Raw genomic sequence first — 26,367 nt, forward strand, 5'->3', positions numbered from 1 at the left:
CGCTCTATTGCTTTGAAATGAGACACAACCGCCTCCGGATGGTCTCCACCACTGTGACGAGGCCTCCCATCCCAGTATGTGGCAGTTGTGTGCGTGTATGTGTGTGTGTGTGTGTGTGTGGGGGGGGGGGCGGTGTATAGGAGCAGACTAATGCATGTCACCAGCATCCACTAGGTGGTGTTTTTAATGTGACTTAATTTCAGATTGTGGAAGTTTTTAGGTCAGGATTTTGGAAAAGATACGAGCATGTGGAATCCAGTTAGAAGAGTTTCCATGGCAACATCTCTCAACTAAACCTCCCAGTCTTCACAGTAACCCATCACCAAGTTCTTAACCCTCGAACACTAACATTAACATTAGTAACACCATCAGTAACATCGGTTATATTTTACCCAATACATTATTCCTGATAAAATATAGTTTTTATCAAAATATATTAAAGTACAACACTGTTAGTCAAACTGAAGTACTCTTCTTCAATTTCTCAGTGTGCATTGTCACATAACATGGGGGACCCTAGAAAATGGCATGACAAGAATCATGGTGAAAATCACCTGACGCTAGTGAACGTTAGTGCTGGGGTTACGGTGGTTCTGACCCGATGCGTCAGGGACCTTGTTGTTGCAACCAATTTACCCGTGAGACGAACTGCGAGGTTTTTTTTTTCTACGTTTACATGTGATTCCTAAAGACCGTGTGAGGTTTTGTCTGCTCTAAGGCTGTGAAAACTGGATTGGAACATGTTAAATAAAATCATAGCAACACACTTTAAAGAATATGATATGAAAATGATCCTTAAGGTGCTTTAAGGAGACGTTTAGTTGCCTCGAGCCTTAGAGGGTCACTGCGGCCTGTTCTCATTGGTGCTGTGCTGGTTGTGGTTCTATCAGTGAGCAGTGTGTGTTGACCTGGTTGATTAATAAAAAAAATGAAATTCTTACTGAGGTGTAGGAATGAGGCCTGAAACTTATAGATAAGTTGGCCTTGATGATTGCCCCGTTCCAGAGGAGAGACCGAGGTCAGGACGCAGAGTTGTGGCCACAAAAAAGTCAGGCATCCACTGTGTAGTTTGTTTATATTGTAACATTTGTACTTCTTATGAGTGTAATTACGCTTCATAAAAGTGGAGTTGACTTCCATCCATCCATTTTCTACTGCTTATCCTGTTAAGGGTTGGGGGGGGGGGGGGGGGGCTGGAGCCTATCCCAGCAGCCTTCAGGTGAGAGGCTGGGTTCACCCTGGACAGGTCACCAGTCCATCACAGGACCAACACATAGAGACAGACAACCATTCACACTCACAGTCACACCTACAGTCAATTTAGAGTATCAATCAGCCTCGTCCCCTCTTGATGTCTTTGGACTGTGGGAGGAAGATGGAGTACCAGAGAGAACCCACACAGGAACAGGGAGAACATGCAGACTCCAGTGCTAACCACTGCCCCACTCTATCACCCAGGAGTTGATTTATAAAGATGATTTTCCTGGACAAAAGGTGTCAGTCTCATATTCTTACTTTGAACAATAATGTATTATCCAATGATTGCCACTAGAATCACTTCATCAAAAATATTCCCTCACTAAATCGTTCACTGGTGGACTGAATCTCGTATCCTGACTCACTGAACTGAAACGTGGCGGAATGGTTCATGAGAGCGCGAACACGCCAGACTCTGTTTAGAGATCTTGACACCTCAGCAGTTTTCTCTCTGAATGTTGGAGGTGAAAGCTCAACAGAGTTGAGATATCAGGCGCCTGTCAGACACTGAGCTTCTTCACTTCCTGCTGTGATCAGACATCAGGAGGACGACGATGTCCAAGTGAAATGAAGTGTGATTGTGTTGGACAACCAGTGGACAAGCGCCGTTCCCCAGTCTCAGCAGCATCATGTCTCTACAAAGAGGAGGTGCTTCCTCTTGCCACTAGGTGGGATCTCTCTCTCTCTCTCTCTCTGTCTCTCTCTGTCTCTCTCTCACACACATACACACACACACATAATCACAAACACACACTCCACTACCTTTGATGATAACCACCCTTACAGTTTTTATGCAATCTTGCTAAAATCACACAGACGGTGATGGTGGCGGTAATAACAATAGCACAATTGGTAATAATAAAAATAATAACAATAATGACGATACTGATAATTCTAATAATACAAAGGCTTCATGGCAGTGCAGTGGTCAGCACTGTTGCCTCACAGCAAGAAGGTTCTGGGTTCAAGTTTGCATGTTCTCCTGTGCCTGCTTGGAGTCGAAGAGTTATCGACATGCATTCATGAAATATAAATGGCCCCAACTGGGGTGGTGGGGGGCAGTGCATCATGGGAATTCTCCCACCAGCATAGACCATAGACTTATATCTCTCTAGTGCCGGTCGAATGCAGCAGAACTAGAGGATGGTTCAAGGTGAGCTAGGCCTAACTTTAGACTGCTGGATCAGCCTGATAGTAAGAACATACACTAATCCAGCTACAAGAGCGTGGTACTGATGTAACTCCTTTATGAGGTGGTGTAATACAGACTTTGGCCTCTAGAGGCTGCTATTGAGCCTCCGAGGATCTAGCAGAGAAGCCTCAGGAGTGTTCCCTGCATGTCTCAGCCTTCATCCATCACATTCCTCCTTCCTCATCACCAACATACACCAGATTGTAGTGATTACTTTTTCTTTTTAGATATTCTTAAAAAGCGCACATGAGATGTGTGTCCATTTCTCCTGGGCTGAAATGTGGAACTTAATGTGATTTTTCATCCATAAAGCGTATGTTTCCTTTTTCAGGGGTCTCAAACTGATCCAGTAGAGCAGGGGTGTCAAACTGGTCCAGTAAAGCAGGGGTGTCAAACTGGTCCAGTAAAGGGCTGGTGTGGCTGCAGGTTTTCATTCCAACTGAACAAAAGCAACACCTGATCTAACAAATGAGCTGTGTGGACACAGCTTGGTTGATGTAAGTAGAATCAGGTGTTGCTTTTGTTCAGTTGGAATGAAAACCTGCAGCCACACTGGCCCTTTACTGGACCAGTTTGAGACCCCTGCTTTACTGGACCAGTTTGACACCCCTGCTTTACTGGACCAGTTTGACACCCCTGCTTTACTGGACCAGTTTGAGACCCTATTCCCTCCTGCATCACTTCTTTGTGACTCCAGAATGGAGGAGGAGCCAGCCATGTATGTTTAGCCTGAAGCTAATAGTTACTGATTTGACAAGTGTCCAAAAATGTCAGTTGACCAACTCTCAGGCTCATGACTTTTTTTTTTTTTTTAAAGCCAAAAACAAACTATAAAACGCTTCCTGTTTGGTGTTCATTCACATCAAAAGGCCACAGGATTTCCCCGCCATCATACTCCAGGTCACCCAATGAGGCGGCGGGACAACCAGGAAGAGACTTTGTGTCAGCAAAGTTCATACGATCCCTGACCTCCACGCCGTGGGACATACAGCTGCCAGACGGATGAGTGGAGGAAGGGGTCTGGCTCAGCGTTAGCCTGACTGGAGCTGAGGCCTATTCCTGTTCCACCTGGATGCACCTGTGTGACCTCACAGGCTGCTGTCCTACATCCACAGACCTACTTAACCAGCAGCTGCACTGTTGTCACACTTCCTAAGGAGAAGAGTCGACTGTACATCTGCATTTAGCGCAGACCCTTATGTGAATGAATGAGATCATCCAGCGAGGTTTGCGGAATGTCGCCACATTCTTCTACGTTTGATATTCCCAGACAGGGACGCCATGACACAGCCAGCGGTTCAGAACGTTCCACGGTTGAATGGAGGGGGGGGTGTCTGGTGGACTGGAATGTTTCAACTCCCGGGAGCTAATGCCTGTATTAGTTATTGAAATATCTTTGATCACACAAAAAACCTTGAAGGTTTTACTTTCAATCAAAAAAATAAAAAATTTGGGGAAAAAAATACATAGACATTTGAGGTCTAAACCGGATATAAAACAGTACATTGTAAATAAAGTTGCCCCACAACTGACAAAGGTTGAGGTGATATCAAAAGGTCCTCAAACACCATCCTGTAAAAGGATAAAAAGGATGTGAAGGTTTACAAAACAAAAACGTTAAAACGTTAAAAACATGTCGGCGCTCATCAGCAGTGGAATCAGACGTGAGCCTCCACAGCCGCTTACACAACCTGGAGGACAAATTCAGCATCTGTACATTTTCTGAAGTCTCTTTAAACATAAAGCCCTTAAAAAAAAAAAAAAAAGTTTAGATTTCTTGACCAACTTCCTGTCCCCCCGTGTTCCCGGTGTAGTCGACGTGAGCCATGATGTCACTTCTTGGACCTCCTCAATTATCCAATCACAATCGTTTGGTGGTTCAAAAGAAGCCAGACTGGAACACATGCTGTCTTACTACTCCGCTCATCAGTGCAAATTTCCAGGACTTCAAAAACAACAACAAAAATCAAATACATTTAAAAAAAAAAAAATTTAAAAACCCCAAACTTTCCCTGGGTTTGGACGAAGCTGTTTTTCAAGACCCAGCTGTGACCAGGACCTCGTAGAATTAAAGAAAAAAAGCATGAGGTATGAAAAAGATAAATTTATTTAATGACAAATTAAAACAGAAAAAGTCAAGGAGTTGAGGGAGAGCAGCAACATTACTGAGACTCCACATGAAGAGACGGGGAGAGATGATTGGCTTCACCTCCCGTCCTCCTCATAGACAAATAATAATAATAATAATAATAATAATAATAATAATAATAATAATAAAGGACCACACAAGAGGACAGACACAGATAGATGAGGGAAACAATTCAACTTGGAAAACAAACCTTCAGAAGAACAATACATCTTGCTTTTATCTACAAACACTGAAGTTTAGCCACAAGTTTTACAACTGCCTTTTAATTTGTGTTTTTAAAAGTCATTACAAAAAATGATAATTATGATAATCTCCATTTAATAATAACAATAGCAACATTGTAACGATAGAAACCGTCCCTCATTCCTGGTGGTGGTGGTGGTGGTGGTGGGGGGGGGGGTGATCAGTGGTTGAGGCCGACACTGGCAGAGTGAGATGGAGGTGATGAAGAGTGAAGAGGAGAAAAGTGAGCAGGCCCCTTGACTGCCTCACACACATACACACATCGCTTCTCTCCTCTCGCACACCGAGACGACAACTACAAGAACTAAAAACAAACAAAAAAAAGCAATAAACCTCCCAAAATAAACATCTTAACTTTGACTCAGCTGAAATTCAGTGATTTGTTTTCCTCCTCTCCTTCTGAAACACAAAAAAAAGCCCTGTTAAAATGCTCACACACACACACACACACACACACACAATCACTCAGCACTCCACCAGCTTGCAGTGTGTAGCAGGTGTGTGTTTGTGTGTCAGAACTCAACCACTCATGAGAAAAAGAAATCCAGAGTTGCTGCTGTAGCTTGGCGGCGTCTTACATCCACACAGTATGTGAGCAGAGTCCGTCCTGATAACCGTCCACGACCGTCTTCTCTTAAAAACAAGGTCCCACACACAGTCCTTAGCTTTCGGTGGACTGATGCGGACCAGAAGAAAACCAGATGAGCCTACAGGGATGTGGGAGCACGTCCACAGTCCTGGAAATAAACGGGGTGCTACAGTCATCCATGAGCACGGGCAAGGGTTCCAGTCCCTGCCCTCCAGAGCCCCGTCACCCACAGGTGACCTTCATCTGCAGTTCTACAAATGTGGGTGGTGTCCATGGTGTCCGAGGTGGGTGACAGACTAGATAGCTGACTTACTGCCTGGGACTGACCAGGAGTCTGTGTTGAAATAGAAGGTCCTCAGTGTGTAGCGGCGGGCTCAGAGCTGCTCAGTGACCAGCCTCCAGGAGAGCTGGAGTGCCTGAAATGTCGAAGGATGACGGAGGAGTTTGAGGAGGAGGTTTGGGAGGGAGACACCAAAATAAGACTGAGAGGCAGATGTGGAGGAGAAATCACTCAGACGCTGACAAAGACGAGAGTTCCAACAGTTTTTTGTTGTCCTTGTTAATGACCGAAGCAGGGAGAGACTGCACGAGAGTCTCATATATGTTTAGACGTGTGTGAGTGTGTGTGTTTATAAGGCTACAGCCGTCACTACACAGTTATGTCCTTGTGTTTATTCATTCCTCCACTAATCCATTCATCCATCCATCCATCCATCCAGTCCACCCCCTGGGCCTCCATGGCTGCCTGGTCAGACAGTCCATTTCCACAATTCCAAGTCTGTCTCAAGGGGGTGAGGCAGAGAGCAACGCAAGGTCACAACTGATTTGACCCCCTAAAAATGCCCCCGAACAATCTAACTGTTTAACCCCTGTTCTCTTGAAGTTCTTAGCACATGGAGATGGTGACATTAATACCCAGGTTGCCGTTCTCTGCGAACAGCTGTGCAATCGACGTGTCAAACACCAGGCAGTCGCTGTTCATAATGGCCGTGGCGATGCCCTCGTGGATGGAGCGGGGCGTGGCCTCCCAGGTCAGGCGGCGCCGATGTCCGTTCAGCTCCAGCCGGTAAGCGAAGTTTTCTGCTTGCTTGCGAGTCCCAATGAGCTGAACGATGGCAAAGAACTGCTGGTGGCCATCGTACTTCTCCTGCTTCTCCAGCACCAGCATGAAGTGGAAGCCGAAGCAGGACTGCATCATGACCCAGTCCACTGCCCCCGGCAGGTTAATGTCTGTGGCCAGGAACACGATGTCCTCCCCCTGGAGAGACAGAGACATGGACAGCAAACAGGTTCAGGTCCACTTTTTTGACAGCTCAATTCAGCTAAATATCAGAACAACGAAGACAGTTTTCTTGTGTGGCAACAGAGTTAAGCTAGCCAGACTCCACTGGTGAGACAGTACAAGCTGACCTGCAGCGTGGTGATGGACTTGTGCTGATGCATCAAGTGAGGCATGACGGCATCCAGAGAGCCCTGCCACTTGCAGGAGGCGCCGGGGCAGGGGCACGAGTACGGCCGAAACTCACACAGCTCTTCATGCTCCGTCTTGTCGGTGTGAGGCAGAGTGACTTCGCAGCCCGATGAGGCGTACTTGCAGGGGAAGAGGACAGAGTTGGCCACCTTCTCCATGGCCAGGTTCCTGATGGAACCCAGCGGACCTCGGCAGGTGGGGCAGCAGGTGAGTTTGGGCCGACAGTTGGAGCATACCTGAGGAGGCCACACAAGTCAAATGTTTTTGTTCTTCTGTGTGTGTGCGTATGTGTTCTGAGACCACAGTCAAGTAGCAATTATGTCTTCAACACACCCTGAGAGAAATCATATCATGTAATATCAAAATATCATGGATGTGGGAGATCTACCACCCACAACTGGTTCAGGTCACTTTTGGGCTGACAGCACATACCAGGTGTCCAGACTGGCACTGCAGGATGGGGGGGAGGACATAGTCAAAGCAGACAGGGCACTCAAACAGGCTGGCCAGGTCACTGTTGGACGCAGTGGTCCCCGACAGGGTGGGCACGCGCTGAGAGGGGGGGCACTTGGAGGTTCCTGTGGGCAGCGCGGTGGCAGTCTGGCGACTCATTTCTGGTAGAGGGAAAAACAAGGAGGGGTGCATGACTATGATGTCCAAGCTGAGACAGGGGGGACATGAAGACAATGGAGGGGCATCCTGATTTGATGTGGTTAGTATGGCATTGAAATCTTATTTATGATCAAGAGTTTCTTCCTAAATTAAACAAATGTCATATTGCTCTTGTACCTGCATAGAAATCTTGCCTCCATATGTCAGGACCTGCCTGGCGATTACTTACGTGTGTTTATCTGGAGCCACAGCGACTATTCTCAGCTGTAGATCACCTGATCATTACACATGTAATGATCTAACAGGTCCACAAGTATAAATCAGGCAGTGTGGCTGCTCACTCGTTTAACTCTGTGGACTTTTTTGGTGTTAAAAACACGATGTCAGGTTGAACTGACGAGGCTCAGTCAGGATCAGAGCTGGGAGGAAGTGCACAGGTAATTTCGAGACTGACCACATTACATAAGTATTTATGAGATTTATCCTTATTACACAATAAATATAGAGTGCATGCATAGGAACTGTGTTATATGATTTACTAACAACTTAAACTGAGTGAATAAACAGTGAAACTTCATCAGAGATAAATTTCCAGAGGCTATATTTGACTTTTCAGCATCACAATGACAAACTGCCTATCAACTGTTTAACTTGAGAATAAAAACACAACACTCAAGAGTTTGATATTTAAGTCCTTGGTCAAAACAACTGTAGTCCTTCTGAATTCAGATTATAGTATTAAATAGCAGCTTAAAGCCAGAGTTCACACCAAACACAACACAAAAAGTTTTTGAGCGTAAAGATAACATGTAAAGTCTATGTAGAGAGGCAAATAGACGTGTGTTAGCGTGTATACTTGCCGCGTGGCGCAAATGACACGAATAACACAATGCAAATGGCGCGAATTTGGCTAGCCGTGATATCCTGGCACTGATCCTCGCCAGCAGGTCATCAAACTGGGCCCTCATCAGCCTGAAATACCGCTGGAAACGGTTGTCCTCCGGGCAAAATTCCTGGAAGCGGCGGTGAAATTTACCCAGCTGTGTGCGCCTCAGGATTATGCGGCGGCGTTTGGTTTTCCACCGTAACTGGGACTTCCACAACATCAAACAAGACAGCAACGGTTGTAATGTCAGCCATGGCTGATGCTGGAAAGAAATGGCGGTAATAAATTCTCCTCGAGGGGAAAGAAGTGCCCGCGAATGACGCGAATAAAAACACATGATCCAGTGGTCAAATCTGCACAAGTAAAGTTTGGTGTGAACACACCTTAATAATTAGGCTACTTACTAAATACAGGTCGAAATGAAAAAGCTATTCTTTATTTGTATTCAAATAAATAGTATATATTCTAGCATACGAAGGAAAAACGGTTATGTTTCAACTAGAGAATGCATGCTCCTAGAGAACAAGGTAAGCATCCATCTCTGGCTCTCCAGCATAGTTCATCCTGTTTATAGCCCCGGCCACACTGACACAGCACAGGGAGACCCAGGGCAAAGAGGATGAATGTGGGGAGAAGATAAGATGAGTGGTGTGATGGGAGGGAAGAGTAAAGCAATATGGAGACACATAACCTGACAGTTGGGAAATCGAACAGCCTCCACTGAAAGGCTTCCAGATCACAGCTAATGCTTAATTTGTATTAGCTAGCAGGTAATTTGGCCGCAGGAGTCAACCTGGATTAAAAGTGTTAGAAAACACTCAGCTGTTAGACTCAGAGATCATTGTGGGGATCTGAATTCTTCCTCAGCATGTTTTCTCTCCCAAGTATCTAGAGAATTCAAACCACTATAGACGCTGACGCCCATGACTATCAATAATTAACAAGAAGAGAAGCTGAAGAACTGCTTCATAAAAACACTATCATGAGTTGTAGTTTTCCTGCTGAGGTGGCTTTAAGAAAAAAATGAAAGCACTTCCTGGCTCTTGAAAATTACTGGCATGTTTCCGGGTCACCATCTCACTGAACTGCAGCTGATGATGTAGCTAACAGAATCCCACTCATCATGTCTACTCCGGCACCAGGCAGCAGTGCCAGCAGGCAGCCTGCTCCTGTGCAACTGCAGAAATAAAAAAGGGATCTAATGAGACGGTATTAGCTAGCTGTCCCTGTCCCTGCCCGTCAGCAAACACATCTGCTGTGATGGAGATAATGCCTTAATAGCTATTAATAGCCCTTCTTAGCTGGCTAGCATACTAGCAGCAGTGCTAAGAGCAGTGGCACCAAATTAGCTCAGGACATTCAGCTAGGCCAAGGCCAGGGTCACAGTCAGCCAGCATGCCCAACGGAAATAACACAGGCAGCTCCTTGGAGCCAGCACACCTCAGCTGGGTAATCCACTTTGAGGAAAATACTAGAACCCTAGCTAGAGGTTGGGTTGATTGTAAAACTGACCCCTGCAGGAGAGAAGAATGAAAGAATACAGACATTAGTTGGCAGCCTACATTTGTATGGGGTTTTGGAATTTAAAGTCAAATGTCGTCATTGTCTCTGGTTTATTTCAATCCTGCCTTAACTCAGCTCCCACTGATGCTGCCAGCAGCAATGTGTAACACGTGGTATCAAACAGTACACTAGAGATGATAAAGTCAGTCAGTCACTGCAAGTCCAAGAAAAACTATCCTGCCAGTCTTGACAGGCTGTAATCTAAAACGATGATGTTTATACCAAAAAAGGGCACATTCTTTCTTTATTTCAGGTCAAACAGCCCCCAGAGGATGCTGACCAGCTCTGAATGACTAACAGACTAGAGTTTATGTAACAAGGACCACTGGCTGCAGCTCAGTCAGCAAAATTACTGTACGGCTAAACATGCTGTGCTAAAATAGATCAACTGGACATGAACAAGAAGCAAGTGGGGATCAAGAATTAAAACACATTCAACTGGAAGGGGAACCTTGCTATACAGATTTAATCTAATTAGTTTCTATCTATCTCAGTGTAATCCTGTATTCTCAGCTTTGAATTGGTTTTGATTGTGGCAAGATTGCAGCTATTCACGGTTTTTCAATCATGTGCAGCTGCCTGTAGAATTCAGGTTAATTGCTGTGATTAACATATTGCTTTCGACTTCGTTAACAGCACAGTGGGTTTGAGATTTAAGCGCCTAAACTGAGGTATCAAGGAATGAAAACAGATTTCTTTTGCTTTAGGACAGATATGCTAGACTGTTCTCTTAAGCAGATGAGTTGTGACAAAAACCTTAGCGGACAAACAGAAGCTACAATAGCTAGTTGGCACCATGCAAGGCTACAAGCTGCAACAGGCCTGGCTAAAGAGCCTGCTGGGGGATAAACATAGAATCATTTGTTCAGCAGGCACATGGGGGACTATGAAGTGACCAAGATAAGATGGACAAGTAAGGCGTACCTCTCTTTTGTTAGTAGCATTTAGCTTCAAAAGGCTTTTACAGTCTGGATGGGTGGTTACTAATACTGCCTGTGTACAGGGGAAACAGACTGTATTATCTATAAAAACAAATTAAATTCAGCATCCTGTGCGCACATTACTGTCTGTATTGCAAGAAAGCGACAAACTCTGCTCCAAATCCACAAACAGGAAACTGCTCAGGCTACCATCCTCCAGCTGGGAAAACAGAGAGGAGATGCTAATGGAGGGAAGAAAGTGTGTACTGATAACAGTGTTAGTTTGTCACAGTACACCAAGGTACATGGTGAGGGGGACGAGAGAAACACAAGTAGCTCACCTTCGTCCATAAGATTTCCAAATGAGGCTTTCGTCTTCTCTTGAAATGTGGGGACCTCTGAAAAGAGAAAAATGACCATCCGTAAACAAAATAGTCAGTTAAAGGGATTTTTTTGTCCAACAAATCAGCACCAAGTTGTAATACAGTCTCTGCTGCAGTGACTCTTGTAGTAGTTCCATGATTAGACATATGCCAAGTCATTTTGGCAGTTTTACATACAACTACCTGTGCAAGTGCTCTCAGCCAGGCGTGACTGTGTTGGGCCAATTGTAGTGACTCTATTTTTCTGGGTCAGTGAGATGGTGTCCTTATTCTTAATTTTGCCTTCAAGGCTCTAACCGGCTCGGTTGTTGAGTCGCTAAGCACAACATCAGAACTATTTGAACTGCTGGACAAAATGTGGTGAGCAATTTAGAGGCTTGAACCAGGCTGAACAAATTGACGGAGTAAAAACAAAAGACAGTCAAGTAAAACAGCTCAGAATTGCAGGTCAAGCCAAAAGATTTTTTTTTCTTTTTTTATTCATCTTTGCTAATTTGCAAAAATGAGAACCAATACTGCATTTACAATGTTTTTTTGTTTTTTTTACGAAGTTGCAAAGGCACAGCAACACATTAGCACTAGCAATAAATTACATAGAAAAGAGGTTAACATTACTTTGTGACATAAAAAAAATGAGGACAGAAACTAAAGGAGCAACTCTTTTCTCAAAACATATGTGAGTGTGTGTATGTGTGTTCTCTACCTACGATGGGTGCTACATTCTTATCGAGCAGTATTAACAATATCTAATAAAACATTTCCATTCAACAGGCGGAGTCACAGCCTGGTTCTGTCAGCTGTGGCTGTGGTTAATAATACAGTCAGGTCAGTCACATTAGACGCAGATATTCTATCAATGATGACAGCCACCATCTTTGCTATGCCAACAGGTTGTAACCAGGGAAAGAAGTTCAAGTCAGGAGCAGATTTATAGACTCACTGAAGGCATTTACAAATCCTTTTCACCAGATCTCATTACATTGATGCCAGAGCAAAATAACCATATTCCTAACTGGGACCCATGTCTTTGTGGGTGAGTGAAAATGAGTGAGGATGAAATTCAGAAAATAGGGGAAAAGAAGAGCAGAGAGAAATGAAACTGGGCTTCAACACAAACATGCCATTATTTGCTCTCAACTCATGGCCCACTCTTTTCTTAGTGCCGCTCTCAAAAAGACACAATTGACAATGCACACTAGCACGCTTGCCTACAGATGCATCTGTACTCTCCCCACACACAAGCCACTCAAAGTACACTCTGTCACAACATACAGCAGCGCTTCTTCCCACAGGTCGAGAAATTACTTGTAGTGGTGGGTGGCACAGCTATGATGGCACATGCTATGGCAAGTTGAGATTGCCAATTTAGTGTTACTTTTCAAAAGCAAATGCTGGATAAATTATTCTGGTGATATACACCTCTCCATGCGGCCCTCGCACTGAAGTACAGCCCCTTACAGTCACGGTCGCACATTGCATTTTGCAACATCGTTTGATCGGCAACTTGTTACTATTGTTGCCAAAGCAGTGTGTCAAACACTATTCCATCAGTGATGAACTTGTCAAATTTTCAAGCCAAAACATTAATAGAAATAAATGTGTAAATAGAAGCTTTTCTAAAATCAAGATATTTAGTACTAGTGTATCAATATTATATTGCAAGAGGAAGTATTAAAATATTTTGTTCTTTAAGCTGTTATCAAGCTTCTCAATAATTAAACCACTGAAAACATATTTGACTGGTTATGCATGTTGGTGTGGTAGAGAGCAGGGGATTCAAAGAGCCAGTTCAGTACCTGGAGTCCACCTCCATCTCTCAATACGATGAGCACACGGTTCATTCCTGCAGTAAGTGCTATTAGCCAAGGCTCATAATTTTCCTGGTTCATTTTACCAGCAGGAAAACAAACGAAAAGAGAAGCTTCACAAGTACAACAGAGATCACTGAGTAGATTTTTCATATTTTGCACAATCAATTCATATTTTATACTCTGTGCAATGACACAACTGAGCAATGTGTTATATGCCTTCTGCTGGAGGGTGATCAGAATGAGTACAATATGACTATGACTAACAGAGTATGATAATGTTTATCCTACTACAGAAGAGATGCATGATCTCTGCCAGTAGATGGGAAAATGCAGATATACTTGTATCTGTTCTCAGCCAAACAGGTTGCAATATATTGAAAACAATCCAAAATTGTGCATTCCTACATTAGATCAGAATTGCTGACTTCATCCTTTGAACAAAGAAAGGAAATGCAGTAATACAAACTGTCAGAATACCACATCTAACGGAGTTTGATGGTAAAACGATGCACAATTGTATTAGAGGTTGATCCACCTCTAATGAGCCATTGAGCATTTTAAGCAGTGTAATGCAGGAACATATACAGGTCTTGGTACTACAGAGGCATCATGTATTGATCCATAATCGCTTTATTTCAGACCTCACAAGCTGCATACACAGTACGTACACTTCTACAAGATAAATGAGTAGTAACTGCAGTTGAATGTAGCATGTCAATGTGAAATCATAGAAATACTGCCACAGAAACAAAACCAGTTGTGCACGCAGTTGTTGTTGTTTTCTTTGAAGTGCTCCTCTACATCCACAAAGTGCTCTGTGGATTCTTAATCTAACACACTACTGAGTACAATAATTTACAACATATAGCAGCTCAGATGTAGCTGCAAGGATGCACATAACACATTCTTTAACTGATAAAATGAGGTTAATCATTCCCGAATTGAGGGCATTCATGCCTTAAGACTTATTCACCTTCAGGCTTCTGTACATTCCCCAGGGCTACACATGAGAAGAATGAGTTGAAGAATGAAGAGTTCCAGGGTGGAGCATGCAGTGCTAGGCTAAAGCGCTTCAATTTTACTTGGACCAGAGACATAGGGTACAGTTTTCACACTGCCAGTCGCTGCTCTCTGGCCTTCTCCATGGAAACCACTCAGCGATGTTGCTACTGTTGCCCTAAACACACCACAAAACAGGATCAAATTTCATTTTCCTGGTTCCCATTAAGGAAATGTAAGTGCGTGAGGGTCCATGGAAAGCTGTAAGAACACCACCAGCTGATTTCCTAGGTTCATAAAGCTGCAACACTGGCAGACAAACTGATGGCTCTCTGCTCACCGAGTGTCTTGCTAATTCTGTCTGTAAGCATTATGTCAGTATGTGGTCAACCTGACACTCCCTGGCTGCTCTGAATCAGCCACGAGGACCTGGAAGTAACATTAGACAGAGTAAGTGAATTCTCTGTAGACTCTTTTCAAACACTGGGTTTATTATTCTCCATCCTCCAATTTTGTTTTTCCTCATTCTTGATCATCAAGAACTTAGTTTGCATCATTGCAGATGAAACAGGCATATCCTTCTCCAAACCACTGTTCAAAATTGCACAATTCCCACAGCAAAACAAGGGCTGGTTTTGCTGAAAAACAAATCTTGCCGGGTATAAAAAGTGCTGGATGAATGATCCTTTAATGATCAGAATACAAAGCCTTGGTCTTGTAGTATCCCGGTGGAAAAGTAGAAGGCTGTAGAGGAGGGAAAAGGGAAAGTCCCCAACAGTGTGTGTCTCCAGCTGACTTGATCCCTCTATGCTCTTTTACTCAAGCCATTTTCTTTCTGTGCCTTGGAGTGTGGTAGGTGTCACCACTGATGGGTGTGTTTGTGTGAGAGAGAGTAGCTAAGCCGGTCTCTCTCTCTCTCCCTCTCTCTCTACCCAATAATGTAAACCCTTCCACCCTTTCACTCCACAACACATTTTTTCTTTCACTCAGAAATGTAGGAGGGCAAAAAAAAAAAAAGTCTACTCAAACTCTATTTTTCATGTCTGGGGCTCACAATCCCCCCTCACTTGGCATCTACAGACACTTTTGCACAGAGATACAGCAATAGTGCCATAAAATCACTTCACCAATATAACACTAGGCATGTTTACAAGAATCCAATCAATGTTGAAGTAATGCCAACATGCCATGTGAATTTATATAGGATCCCCAAACAGATGTGTCAAATCCAAAGACTGTGTTTTAAGGAGCTTTTCTGCTGCTGCGACTGTCCCTTCCACACAGATTCAGCACTGTTATGATCCACACTGATGGATCCAAGGTGCAATGATCTGTTCACATATTCCATCTCTTGTATGCTTTAATACAGACGGCAGGGCGTAACCAGGGCATTATATTACTGCCTTGAAAGTGCTGTGTAAAACTGGCTTATGGCTTCATAGTTCTCTGCCTCAAGCCTGCAAATTTTGCTTTCTCTCCTAGATGGACATTCTCTCTCACTCCCTTCCTCCCACTTGTTTCTTTCTCTCTGCCCCCTCCCTCTGCCTGACAATGGTTGTGCTCGTCTCAGATTTCAGCCTGGTCTGGCTGCAGGCTCTACCACCAGCTGCCCTCACTGACACCATACCTCACTTTCTCACTGCCTCCTTCTTCTTCCTATCATCCTTTCATCACTTCCCTTTCACACAGTTTGTACTTTCCATCTTATAAATTTGAAACACTGGCCAAAACATGAGTACAGTGTATTTGGCATTGCAGGCAGAAGTTGTTTATCTGTAGTATCTGAGGGGAAAATCGCAACCAGATGAGAATGTCACCTGCACGGGTGCATCTCCTTTCCTGCTCAACCCTTATTCTCAAAGGGGGATGGTTTCAAGTTTCAATTGTTATAGTGTTTGCTGTGGGACTGTTTCTGTTATGCAGTCTGACATCAAGCAAACCACTGTCCACTATTAAATTTGTCAGAAGTCTGTGGCAGCTAAAGGAGGGAGCATGACCAATATATTCCAGTATCCCAAACACAAAGCCCAATGCGAAAAGTGTGAAGGACTGGGAGAAGCACAAGACAGTGTCCGGCCAAAAACACCCACTACAAACTGTACATTATCGCAGTTATTTTCATGGTGGTATTCTCCACATATCGATGGTAAAAGGCCACATGCACACCACTTGTAACGTCTGTTTAGACTGCCGGGAATGAAAATCCCCTCAAAAAAAGAAAAAAGAGAGATCACTTTAAACACCAAAGATTAGCAATAAGGTCACACTACACACTGAGAAGTACTGGTTTTCTCACTGGATCCCACTTAACTTTCCAGTATTTAAGTACCCATTGGTTTGCTATGCAAGGACAGAAGGTACAGAGTTGTAATTCTCCTCTGCACCGTCACACAGCATCTGTTCACATTATCACCAGACAATATAAGCAAATGCAGCCATCACTTCAGTAGCTCAACAGTGAAATACAAAATATGGGCCCAAGACAACACGCTGTGACACACATACACAAAGCTGTGGAGTTGTGCTATTTACATTTACCAATGGCCAAAGAGTGTTATTAAAGGGGCCAGGCAGCAGATGCAACAATGATCCATCTGGAACAGGCAGCACTTCATCAATGGAGACCCTGATGCTTAATCACCTACATCCATGTCTTTACAAAAAGAAAAGAAAAAAGAAGGGGGGGGATTTACATCTGAAAAAGGCTTTGGCAAAGCAGATGTTTGACATAACTGGACTGAAATTAAAGCAAGAAAAACACAAGACTAGCGATTGTAAGATGTAAAAACACACCTTTTCAGGAAATTGTAAAACAATGAAAAAGGTAGAGTGAAGCACAGAAAGAAATTATGCAAATCATTTTCTCATCCACTCATTTCTTTTTTCCCAGCTGGACAAATTTGTGCTCTTGGAAGCACCAGCCCAAAATTCAAGCACAAATAAATGGGCAATGCAACACAAACGTATTTTTTCAAACTTAACTGTGTTACTGTTAAGTGTGGTAATAAGTTGTGAATTCATATGAATAAAAACAGATTACTGGTAAGTTTTTGAATGTGACACTTGTAATTGTAACAGTTTTTTACATAATATCTCTAGGTCAAGTCTCTGTATATTATCCCAATTTACACTGTCCCACTTTCTGCTGGGTGAAGAATGAACAGGGCAGCTGCTGCGGTGACTTAAGGGGGAGTTCAGCCACAAAGCACTTCTGGAAGAAAAGGCTGAGTATCATTATCACTTGTGACCTACAGACATCAAAATGCTCCTACAGCAGACTGAGGTAGGCAGCTTTGTGACTGGTCCCATCACCTCGATTGAATGCCCTGAGTATTATTTGGCAATTTTTGCTATAAAATTAGAATGTGCATTTCATGCAAGAAAACAAAACAAACAAAAAAAAAAACATCAAGGCATTGCTTAAAGCTTTTGTAACCCTGTAGCATGAAGCTGCTAATGTTTCTGCTGAGCCTGCTTGATGTTGAACTGCTGAGGCAGAATGTGAATTTCATGCAAAAAACATAGTATTCAATATTCACTGGGAATTACTCAAATAATTTAAAGTTCAATTTGCTTGTTTAAATTTATTATCTGAGGCCCAAAACATGGGTCAGAAAACAACGTCAGTAGATAAATCAAAACAAGTCATACCTATTCTTTTAACTTTGATAATCAGGTAGACAAATCATTTAATGTACAGAGCACTGTATTAGCACTCATTAAGTCCAAACCACAAAGTTGTGTAATCTGAACAACTCCACTGTTGAGGCCAGGGGTTAACTCAGGACATCTCACACTTTAAGATAGCATCTTAAGGCAGACTGTGCTGTCCACGAGCACTTTCAGCATTACCATGTAGCTGCAGCACAAGCTGATCTATAGATGATAGTGTTGTTTATTGCAATTGCAACTGGGATAATTGACTGAACAGCAAAAATAATCATTGAGACGGGTCTTACTGACAAGATGAAGATACTGACAGTCAGAATGGAGCCTTGGTTGAGCGGGTTAGCGATGATGTGCCCTGTCAACTCTAATAGTGCATTTTGCAGTCCAGTAAAATGAGTTAGTGTGGTGCCATCTATAATGACCTGTGTATTCAAATGAGGCACAAAACAACAAGTGTTGCATTGTCTAAAGCAGAAAAGTAAAACCACAAATTTAATCACTGAATGAAACGAGACAAAGTGAACATTTCCATTCCAAAAATGTACATGCTCAGCAGTCACCTCTTCTCCTAAGCAGACAAAAAAAAAAAAACAACTGAGCTACAATGCAGCTTAGCAGATGGTTACCTAGGAGAAACCACACACACAACTGGGATACTGAGACACAGGCAAAACCAACTCCACACTGAAAGCCTCACACTTTGTAGACACAGATGTGCACCATGAGTGTATACACACATACATGCACGAACAGAAATAAAGCTAGCAGGGGCTCTTCTCTGGCATCAGTAACAGATCTAGAATTACCTCCCTGCCTGCAAGCCAGCGATTCCCTGTTTCTCACTCTTTCACACTCACACAAACACACACACACACACACGGCAGACAGCTGTCACTCTTGTTTGGAAGAGCTGAGCTCCATTCATTGGACATATGCTGCTGATGCTGTGCCAGGACAGTGTAAAAGCACAGGCCTGCTGATGAAAGTGGTGGTACACACTCAAGTGCACACACACAAGTACAGAGGTATAGAGAGTAGAGTAGTTAGGGGTGTAAACGTTCACAGATGCATCAGGGTTAAATCTACACAATGGACATCAGACTGGCTGATTATATATATATAATAAATAAAAATTAAAAAACCTGGATGTGAATTGTGGGAAAAATCAATGTAGGCTTATGAGACATCTTGATATGACACTCTTATGTTCTCTTTTGCCATAAACAAATTGCCATTACAGTTTCTTTGCTCTGCTTTCTCTCACGTTGCTCTTCTTCTGCACCATTCGTTCTCTCTGAGTGATATAACACCCACTTGCTCACTATCCATATCTACAAATATACACTGTATATGTCCTGGACATACATCACCCAATCTGATTCCAAGATATTCTTTTTGTGTGGTTTATCAAAGTGGCAGAATCGGATACACTCTACTATAAGAAGACTGCTTTAGTTATATTGATGTTATGTCAATGTATAAGGGATAACTAAGGGTACTTTAACAATTTCACTTCAGATTGATATTAGATCACCATCCTCCAGCAGAATATCAGGTTTTTCCAGTAATATTAAGTTATTATACCTTGACTATGCAATGAACAAAATTCACATAATGCTGTATTTCTGCTAAACTGGGCTCAAGCTTAACATTAGCAAAACGGAAAACTAAAAGTTAGAGCCATGTGAAAATTCATACTGCAGAGAAACCCTTCACTTCAGTAATAAAGGCTTCTGCATAATAGAACTTTGATGATGATTGTCACAAATTATACACTGTGTAACATGTTAGTTTACAATTTTCATTGATTTTTTTTGTAAGACATTTTAAAAAGGTCATATTTTCACTGGTCAATTTTGATTTAAAACGTATCAAAATCAAGGACCAAATACTGTATTGTGAGATGAGAGAATCATGACACCCCTAATAATGAACCATTTAACATTTGCTTAAAAAAAATGAAATAAAATTTTAAATTCTTTTATTCCCAGTTAGTTCAAAAACAGCAACTTATCAAACTATGATCTGGAGCACAAGTTACTGAGTTTGTGGCACTACAGCTGGGCTTAAAACTATATTATTTTATCATCCAACAAAACAAAATATGAGGAAGAAAACCCGAGTTCACTTGAGACATTCCCATCAATGACATTAATAGCTGTCATTTTAGCATCTGACATCATCTATTCACATACGACACCCTCCCAGTGGCTACATTATTAACCAACTAAGCCTTTCTAAAAGCTATAGAAATCACTTTGGTCAACAGCTGTTCCCCAAGCCACCCGAGTTTCTCAGGCAAAATAAAACTCCCTCATTCGCAATTAAATATTGACAAACAAATGCCCCCCAAATAATAGCTCGCGATGTTTCATAAAACTCTGAAGCAGTGGCAGGATAAATCAAAAGCAGCCTCTGATGAAAGTTCATAGCTTGTTTGGTGCCTGGAGTTTGTGATGTCATCAAGAGTTACTGTGACTAAATGCATTCACAGAAGAAGGTTGATGTACAAGCTAGCTACGACCACCAACTGTTGGACATCTCTTCCAAACAAAAGCTACATTATGGCTGCCTGACACTTTCTGGATGCTGACTGGGTGGAGATGCAATTAAGTTTCTCCTCACTCAGCGTCTCTGTCCAGCACACGTCTGACAACATGGCCCAAAAGCTGCTTGGTGCAGTGGAGACCTGTACGTTTTGACGTGCGTCTACATTGACTTTCAAAACATTGTGACAGCCAAGACACTCAACTCGCCATCAATGCCCAACTAAAAGAGAAGCCCTTCTTCCATGTCATGTCATGAACAAATAAAAAATTAACCCATGAGTTGCAAGCTCATGGGTGTCAAGTAATGAAAAACAAAATCAATCAAACTGACTTCTCACTAAAAACGAGCCATATCCAGCCACAGGTCACAATACCAGGGGATAACACACTACATGTCATTTTACACATGCAAACAATGCAGTAGCATGGCTAGATATAGAAGGTGAACAGTAGTACGACTGATTCGATGAGACACAACTGAACTCCAAACTTTTTCCTATCATTTCACCTAACTGAAATAGATGATTCTCAGTTTGTGTGTGTCAAACATACACTCTTAACACAGGTATCTGTAAATCAAACTTCCATCAGTTCGCAAAACTTTCTGGATTTATTTTATTCAGTCACATACAACAGAATCAGCATCAAGATAGAAATGCATCCAGGCAGTGAGGAAATTGACTGAAAGAAATAACATGCACTGTGCCGTATCTGTTATAAAAACTATGCCAATATAAACTGAAATGTAATATTTTGCACATCACGATTTTCAGCCATATGCCCAACTCAACTGAGTGCCTACAGTGAGTCCTAAAACCTCTCAGCATGACATCACTGTTGAATGTCCAGTTTGCCAATCTCATATTCAGTGGTATTTTTCAATTGTTTTTGGTGAAACACCTGAAACAAGGTCTATGGTTAACACAAGCTAACAATATTTATAATTTTTTGCTCCACATAATAATAATAATAATAATAATAATAATAATAATAATAATAATAATGGGGCGGCATGGCTCAGAGGTAGAGTGGCTGTCTAGCAAATGAGGGGTTGCTGCTTTGATCCTCGATTCCCCCAGTAACAATATGGAAGGGTCCTTGACCAAGACACTGAGACCCTAATTGCTCCTGATGGCCCTGCAATGGACTGGCGACCCGTCCGGGGTGAAACCCGCCTCTCAACCAATGCCAGCTGGGATAGTTTCTACCCCCTGACCCTTGACGGATAAACAGCATAGAAAATGGATGGGTAATAATACTACATGTCAGTAGATACTGCACTCCTGAATACTGCAATTGCTAACAAATGGCCCAACAAACTATCGTTGCCTGACAACCATTCGCGCAACTTTAGGACTGTACTTACAGCGATGACTTTCATGCTTCAAAATTAACAATATCTGAATATTATATGTAGAACAAAGCATTCTTGTCCAATAAACTTTGCTAGCCCCAGACCATTTTTTTCTGCAATGATCAAAATCCCATTAGTTTATGGACGAAGTAATCCAAGGTGATGCTAACTTCCGGTTTGGTCACAAAACAAAACAAAACGTCATCCCTGTAGCACTCAATACCATGGTTCACTTTAAGTCTTAACAGCAGACGTGATTCTTTGTAAAGCCCATTAAGTTTGGTTAATCATCTGCACAGGCCCATCAAACACGAATCTATCGGTGAGAAATTAGGAGTCAGAATATTGACAGAACATGACTAATATAAGTCTTAATCATAAAGGTCACAGTCATAAGTTTTGTTCGGGCTGCACAACTTGGGTCATTACACCTCTAATGTTACAGGTGTCCATGTTAATAACACGATACCGACTGGCACCCCCTTTACACATGAACATTTGGTAAATGAAACAATGCCATCCACTATAAGAAGAAGACATTCGGTGCTCGCGGTTGAGGGTCACGGTGGACCTCTGACAGCAGCCACCGTAGTTACTTATGAGTAAACATTAGTCATCGTTTCCTCTACAAAGTCGAACAATCAGGTTGTATCACTAACGGTGATACACAAAACAAAACCATGATGGGTTTCTGTTGACCTAAACTAACCTGCTTTGACAGCTAAATGGCCTTGTCTGGCGAGGAAGATAACGGCGTACTCCGGCCAGCATTAACTGTTACAGACATACGAGGCCTTGTCTCACCATATAGCACTGCCCCATAGCATAGTAGCTAGCTCAGTCGGTGATTCGTGAGCTTAGCAAGTGTGTGAACAAGCCGAGGAACCGACACCTCCATGTTTCAGCACACTGTTCGGCGACCGTTAACGTTTGCTTAACAGACATGCCAACTGACTTCACGCCACAAACTAGTGTGCGTTTTAAAACGTCATGCTAACAAACAAGCAAAGCGACACGGCTACCAAGCGTTTTGCCAAGCACGGCTAGCCAAGAGCCAGCGTTAGCATTGCGCTAATGAAGAAAGCTAACGTCTGCTACAGCAGGGCTGTTGTTTTCACCAGCACATACTACACTCGAAAATCCAGTGTCGAACTCGCCATGGCACACCGGCTTACCTCGGACGAAATATCCTTTAATGCTCTGCAGATATATGGGTAAATGTATAGCGACGTAAATGACACTGGGTCACTCTGAATCGTCTTTCCTTCGATAGCTCGGTATACACACATTCGCAATGCTCATAAAACAGAGACGAGACGCTAGGCTTTAAGTACCAGCCGCTCCGGAGCGCGCACAGTTGTTGAAGTTTGTCGCGGGAGCGCGCTCTGCACGAAGCGCAGGACCGCAAGCTTCTGAGTTTCTAGTAGAACAAACGCACTTTTATGTCCACATAAACGTATTAGTGAATCCCCATTTTACAGCTCACTTTCTTTGTAAAAACAAACAAAAAAACCCCATTAAACTAATAATCTAAAATGATGATAAATGGTGAACACACTTGCATTATGTTAGAAGAATTCACACATTATCAATTCATTCTGCCTTACCCTCTTGAATTAATTCAGTATCGTCTTTTAAATATGGTGACATTCTTGTGTCTGTTTTACACAAGTGTCTCAATGATTTATTGCACTTTTAAAAAGCCTCAGTTACCGTTTCAATATGTGCTGTCGATATCCTGCGACCTATTTGAGAAGTTAATTAAAGTAAGAAAGTACGATGTCAAGGAATCTTTACTCCTGAGTATTAATTATTTGTACTTTTACTCAACTACACGTATCTGAATCCACCAGTTTCCAGTTACTTTGAAAAGAAAGGTTTTTGCAGAGGAAACCTGATCATTATCAGGAACTTTAAAATAATTCTTTAGAGGTCAGAATTACTCAGAAGTTAAAAGATTTAATGCCTGGAAGAAATTCATAAACATTATGTGTCCTTTTACTTGTGTTACTTGAGCAAACTCAATATCCAGCACCTTTATGATTCTATTTGGGAATGTATACTTGTACTAATAAATGAACTGCATATGTCTTCCACCTCTGTGTCGGACTGAGAACCTTCACTGACATTTTAAAGACAGCAAAAAAAAAACCTAACCATGTTTCAATAAAAAATAGCTTTTCAAAATAAATCAAAAATTGAGGAAAGTAAAATACACTTGTCATGTGACTACGCTTATCAGGAAATCCTTTTTGAATGACTCATAATCAGGTAGCTACACAGATCAAATAGGTCTTAACACAAATACAGTGATGCAGTAGAGAACGAGGTCATGTGACTCCGTCTTCAAGCTGATTGTGATTAAGAGGTCATGTCTCTTCTTCCACACTAATCTGGACATAAGGGACCCCCCAGCCACCACCAGAAGGGCAGAGATTTGAAGAGAGACGTGGTGGGAGGGGCTACACAGGCTGGGATTACAGAGAGGGACTGGTTATGTAAGTGCATTGTCCCAGTAGGCTGGCAGCAGCCGGAGAGCAAGGGAGGGTGAGAGAGACTCAGACAGCAAGAAAAGCGAGGGCAGACTTTGTCTATATAATCCCATTGTCCTGTAGAGAATAGTATTAGACCTAGCTATTATGGTAAATGATCAGTCAGGGTGTGATAACCTCTCTCTTTGAATATAATAACACCACTTTATCCTCTCCGTCTAACGCTTGGACACATGTGGAGCGGTCCACCTCCTCTCTGGATGTTGACAGTATCATTATCTCATCAAGTGTTTGGACTACACACATTTTCTGCGCTCGAGGGCTTCGCCTGTCTGTCAATTCTCATGTTTCGATGGAAATAGATGATACACGGTATACAAAATTTTACACACACTCACACACAAACAGAAACTCACAGACACACACACACACACACACACACACACACACATATGTATATATCTGTATAGCAGCTTTCATACAAAAATTACAACTCAAAGTGCTTTACAACAAAGAGCAGAACATTAAAAACATGTTAAATCATTTTAAAAGAGAGTATTAAAAAGGGAATAAAACCCAAACTGCAAATCATAAGATATTAAATTACGATAGAATTACAATAAAAGACATTAAAAGTAAAATGAAACACATCAAATCACAAAGTGCATTGAAAGAAGCGCTGCAGGCATAGTTATGTCCAACTTCGTCTGGGATTATTTCTGATTTATTTCCAGCTGAAGTGAGATTCTCATGTTGGTCTGACACATGCAGAAAAGTCAGTCGCAATGAGGATCACTGGAGATACACAATTGACTGTGAAGACTTTATTGTGCTCTACAACAGCAGTAATACAAACAAACTCAAGCTGCTCCCGGGAACAAACTGCCCCACACTTTCAAAATGTCGTCTTTGATACTTTTTCGTTGCTCCCTTGATACCTGGAGACTCTCAGGAGCCTCTTCCTCTCAGCTCGTCTGTTGTGGCGTGTCACTCTCTGTAGGTTTGCTATGAACACGCTGACTTCAGCTGCCTACGCTAAATACGGGCCTTTTTATGATGTATATTTTTTGAAAATATTAACGATTGCAACCACACAAGATCATCAAACATAAACAGTTCGGCAACTTATTACTGAGTAAAAACGTCAGAGTGCATGAAGACACTTCAGCGCTGGTGTGTGGTGGCGTACATGCACACATATTGTCTGAGGTTATCAGAGGGAGGGAGGGAGAGTCCCGTGACTTCCATCTGGCCTGCATCCCAGCATTTGACATCTTTAGTTTCTACTCCTTGATACTGTTTGCACCTGGGCTACGATGCCTGGGCTCTGCCCACGAAAATGTTGTCTTCAATACTGCCTTATTTTACCCCACGAGATACAATGCGAGGCATGTTAAAGTTTAAAGTTTTAAGCTTTGTTTTACAAGCATCGAGTGAGCTGGATTCCTGATTTTTACTTTGGTTTTTTTTTTCGTAACTGTATCAAGCAGCAGAGGGATACCTTACAAAAGATGTCATTTTGATGCAAGTGAATTTGAAGAAGAAAAAAAAGGGCAGACAGAAGGCATGTCAACAGCACACTGTGTTTAGTTTTGGCCCCAATTAATTTTGTTTAAAAAAAAAAAAAGGACACCATTGCTTTAGCACGACAATCGTCAAGTGTTCATCCCAACATATCAGAAATTTGAAAACAATTTTCAGGAAACTTTACCCCGTGCTAGCATCCTTATATAGCTCGATTGTGCAGCTCTTCTAGACCTTAAAAGTATTATTATTATCATTATCAGCTCTAACAGATTAAACTCTGATTAAATCAATTATTTCATGGGGGGTTGTGTGACATGCAAAAGAATGTAGTCACTGTTTTACAGCCTGAATAATAATAACTACAGAGGAGGCTACAGCAGAGGTGCCTACGACCAGATGATCATATTTTGCAAAAATGTTTTCGATTGTTGAGATTTGAGAAATTGTAAAATACAAAACCCAAAAATGTATAGGTCAAATATCAATCATGAAAATGACAGTATGAATGATTTGTATGTTGTGAGATGATTTGAGCCCATTTTCTGTCTTTCTGGAGGTTGCGGGCAGTGAGAAGACTATAGTGGGTAAATAGAGAAAGAAACTAGGGGAGAGCTGAGATGAGTGAGTGGGAGGGGGCTTGGGGGGAAGAAAAGAAGAGGACGTGTGGGGATCCAAACCCAAGAGAATGTTAAGCTGTTCTG

General features: G+C 42.3%; 1 protein-coding gene across 2 annotated transcripts; it reads right to left on the minus strand.

Moving 5' to 3' along the window:
• Positions 1-4,538: 4,538 nt before the first annotated feature.
• siah1 (siah E3 ubiquitin protein ligase 1) lies at positions 4,539-23,019 on the minus strand. 2 transcript variants are annotated; one of them, XM_086208679.1, is made up of 5 exons: positions 22,823-23,019; positions 11,224-11,280; positions 7,334-7,515; positions 6,841-7,137; positions 4,539-6,688 (listed from the first exon to the last, which is right to left on the minus strand). In XM_086208679.1, the coding sequence occupies exons 2-5, from the start codon at positions 11,231-11,233 to the stop codon at positions 6,317-6,319; spliced, it is 861 nt and encodes a 286-aa protein (XP_086064805.1). In that variant the 5' UTR covers positions 11,234-11,280; positions 22,823-23,019; the 3' UTR covers positions 4,539-6,316. The 2 variants fall into 2 exon arrangements, with proteins under 2 accessions (XP_086064805.1, XP_086064806.1); XM_086208680.1 differs by lacking the exon at positions 22,823-23,019 and adding an exon at positions 22,452-22,554.
• Positions 23,020-26,367: the final 3,348 nt, after the last annotated feature.

The sequence above is a fragment of the Aulostomus chinensis genome, chromosome 7 (assembly GCF_037954235.1).
Source record: "Aulostomus chinensis isolate RoL2024-O1b breed Wild chromosome 7, RoL_Achi_v1.0, whole genome shotgun sequence".
NCBI lineage: Eukaryota > Metazoa > Chordata > Actinopteri > Syngnathiformes > Aulostomidae > Aulostomus > Aulostomus chinensis.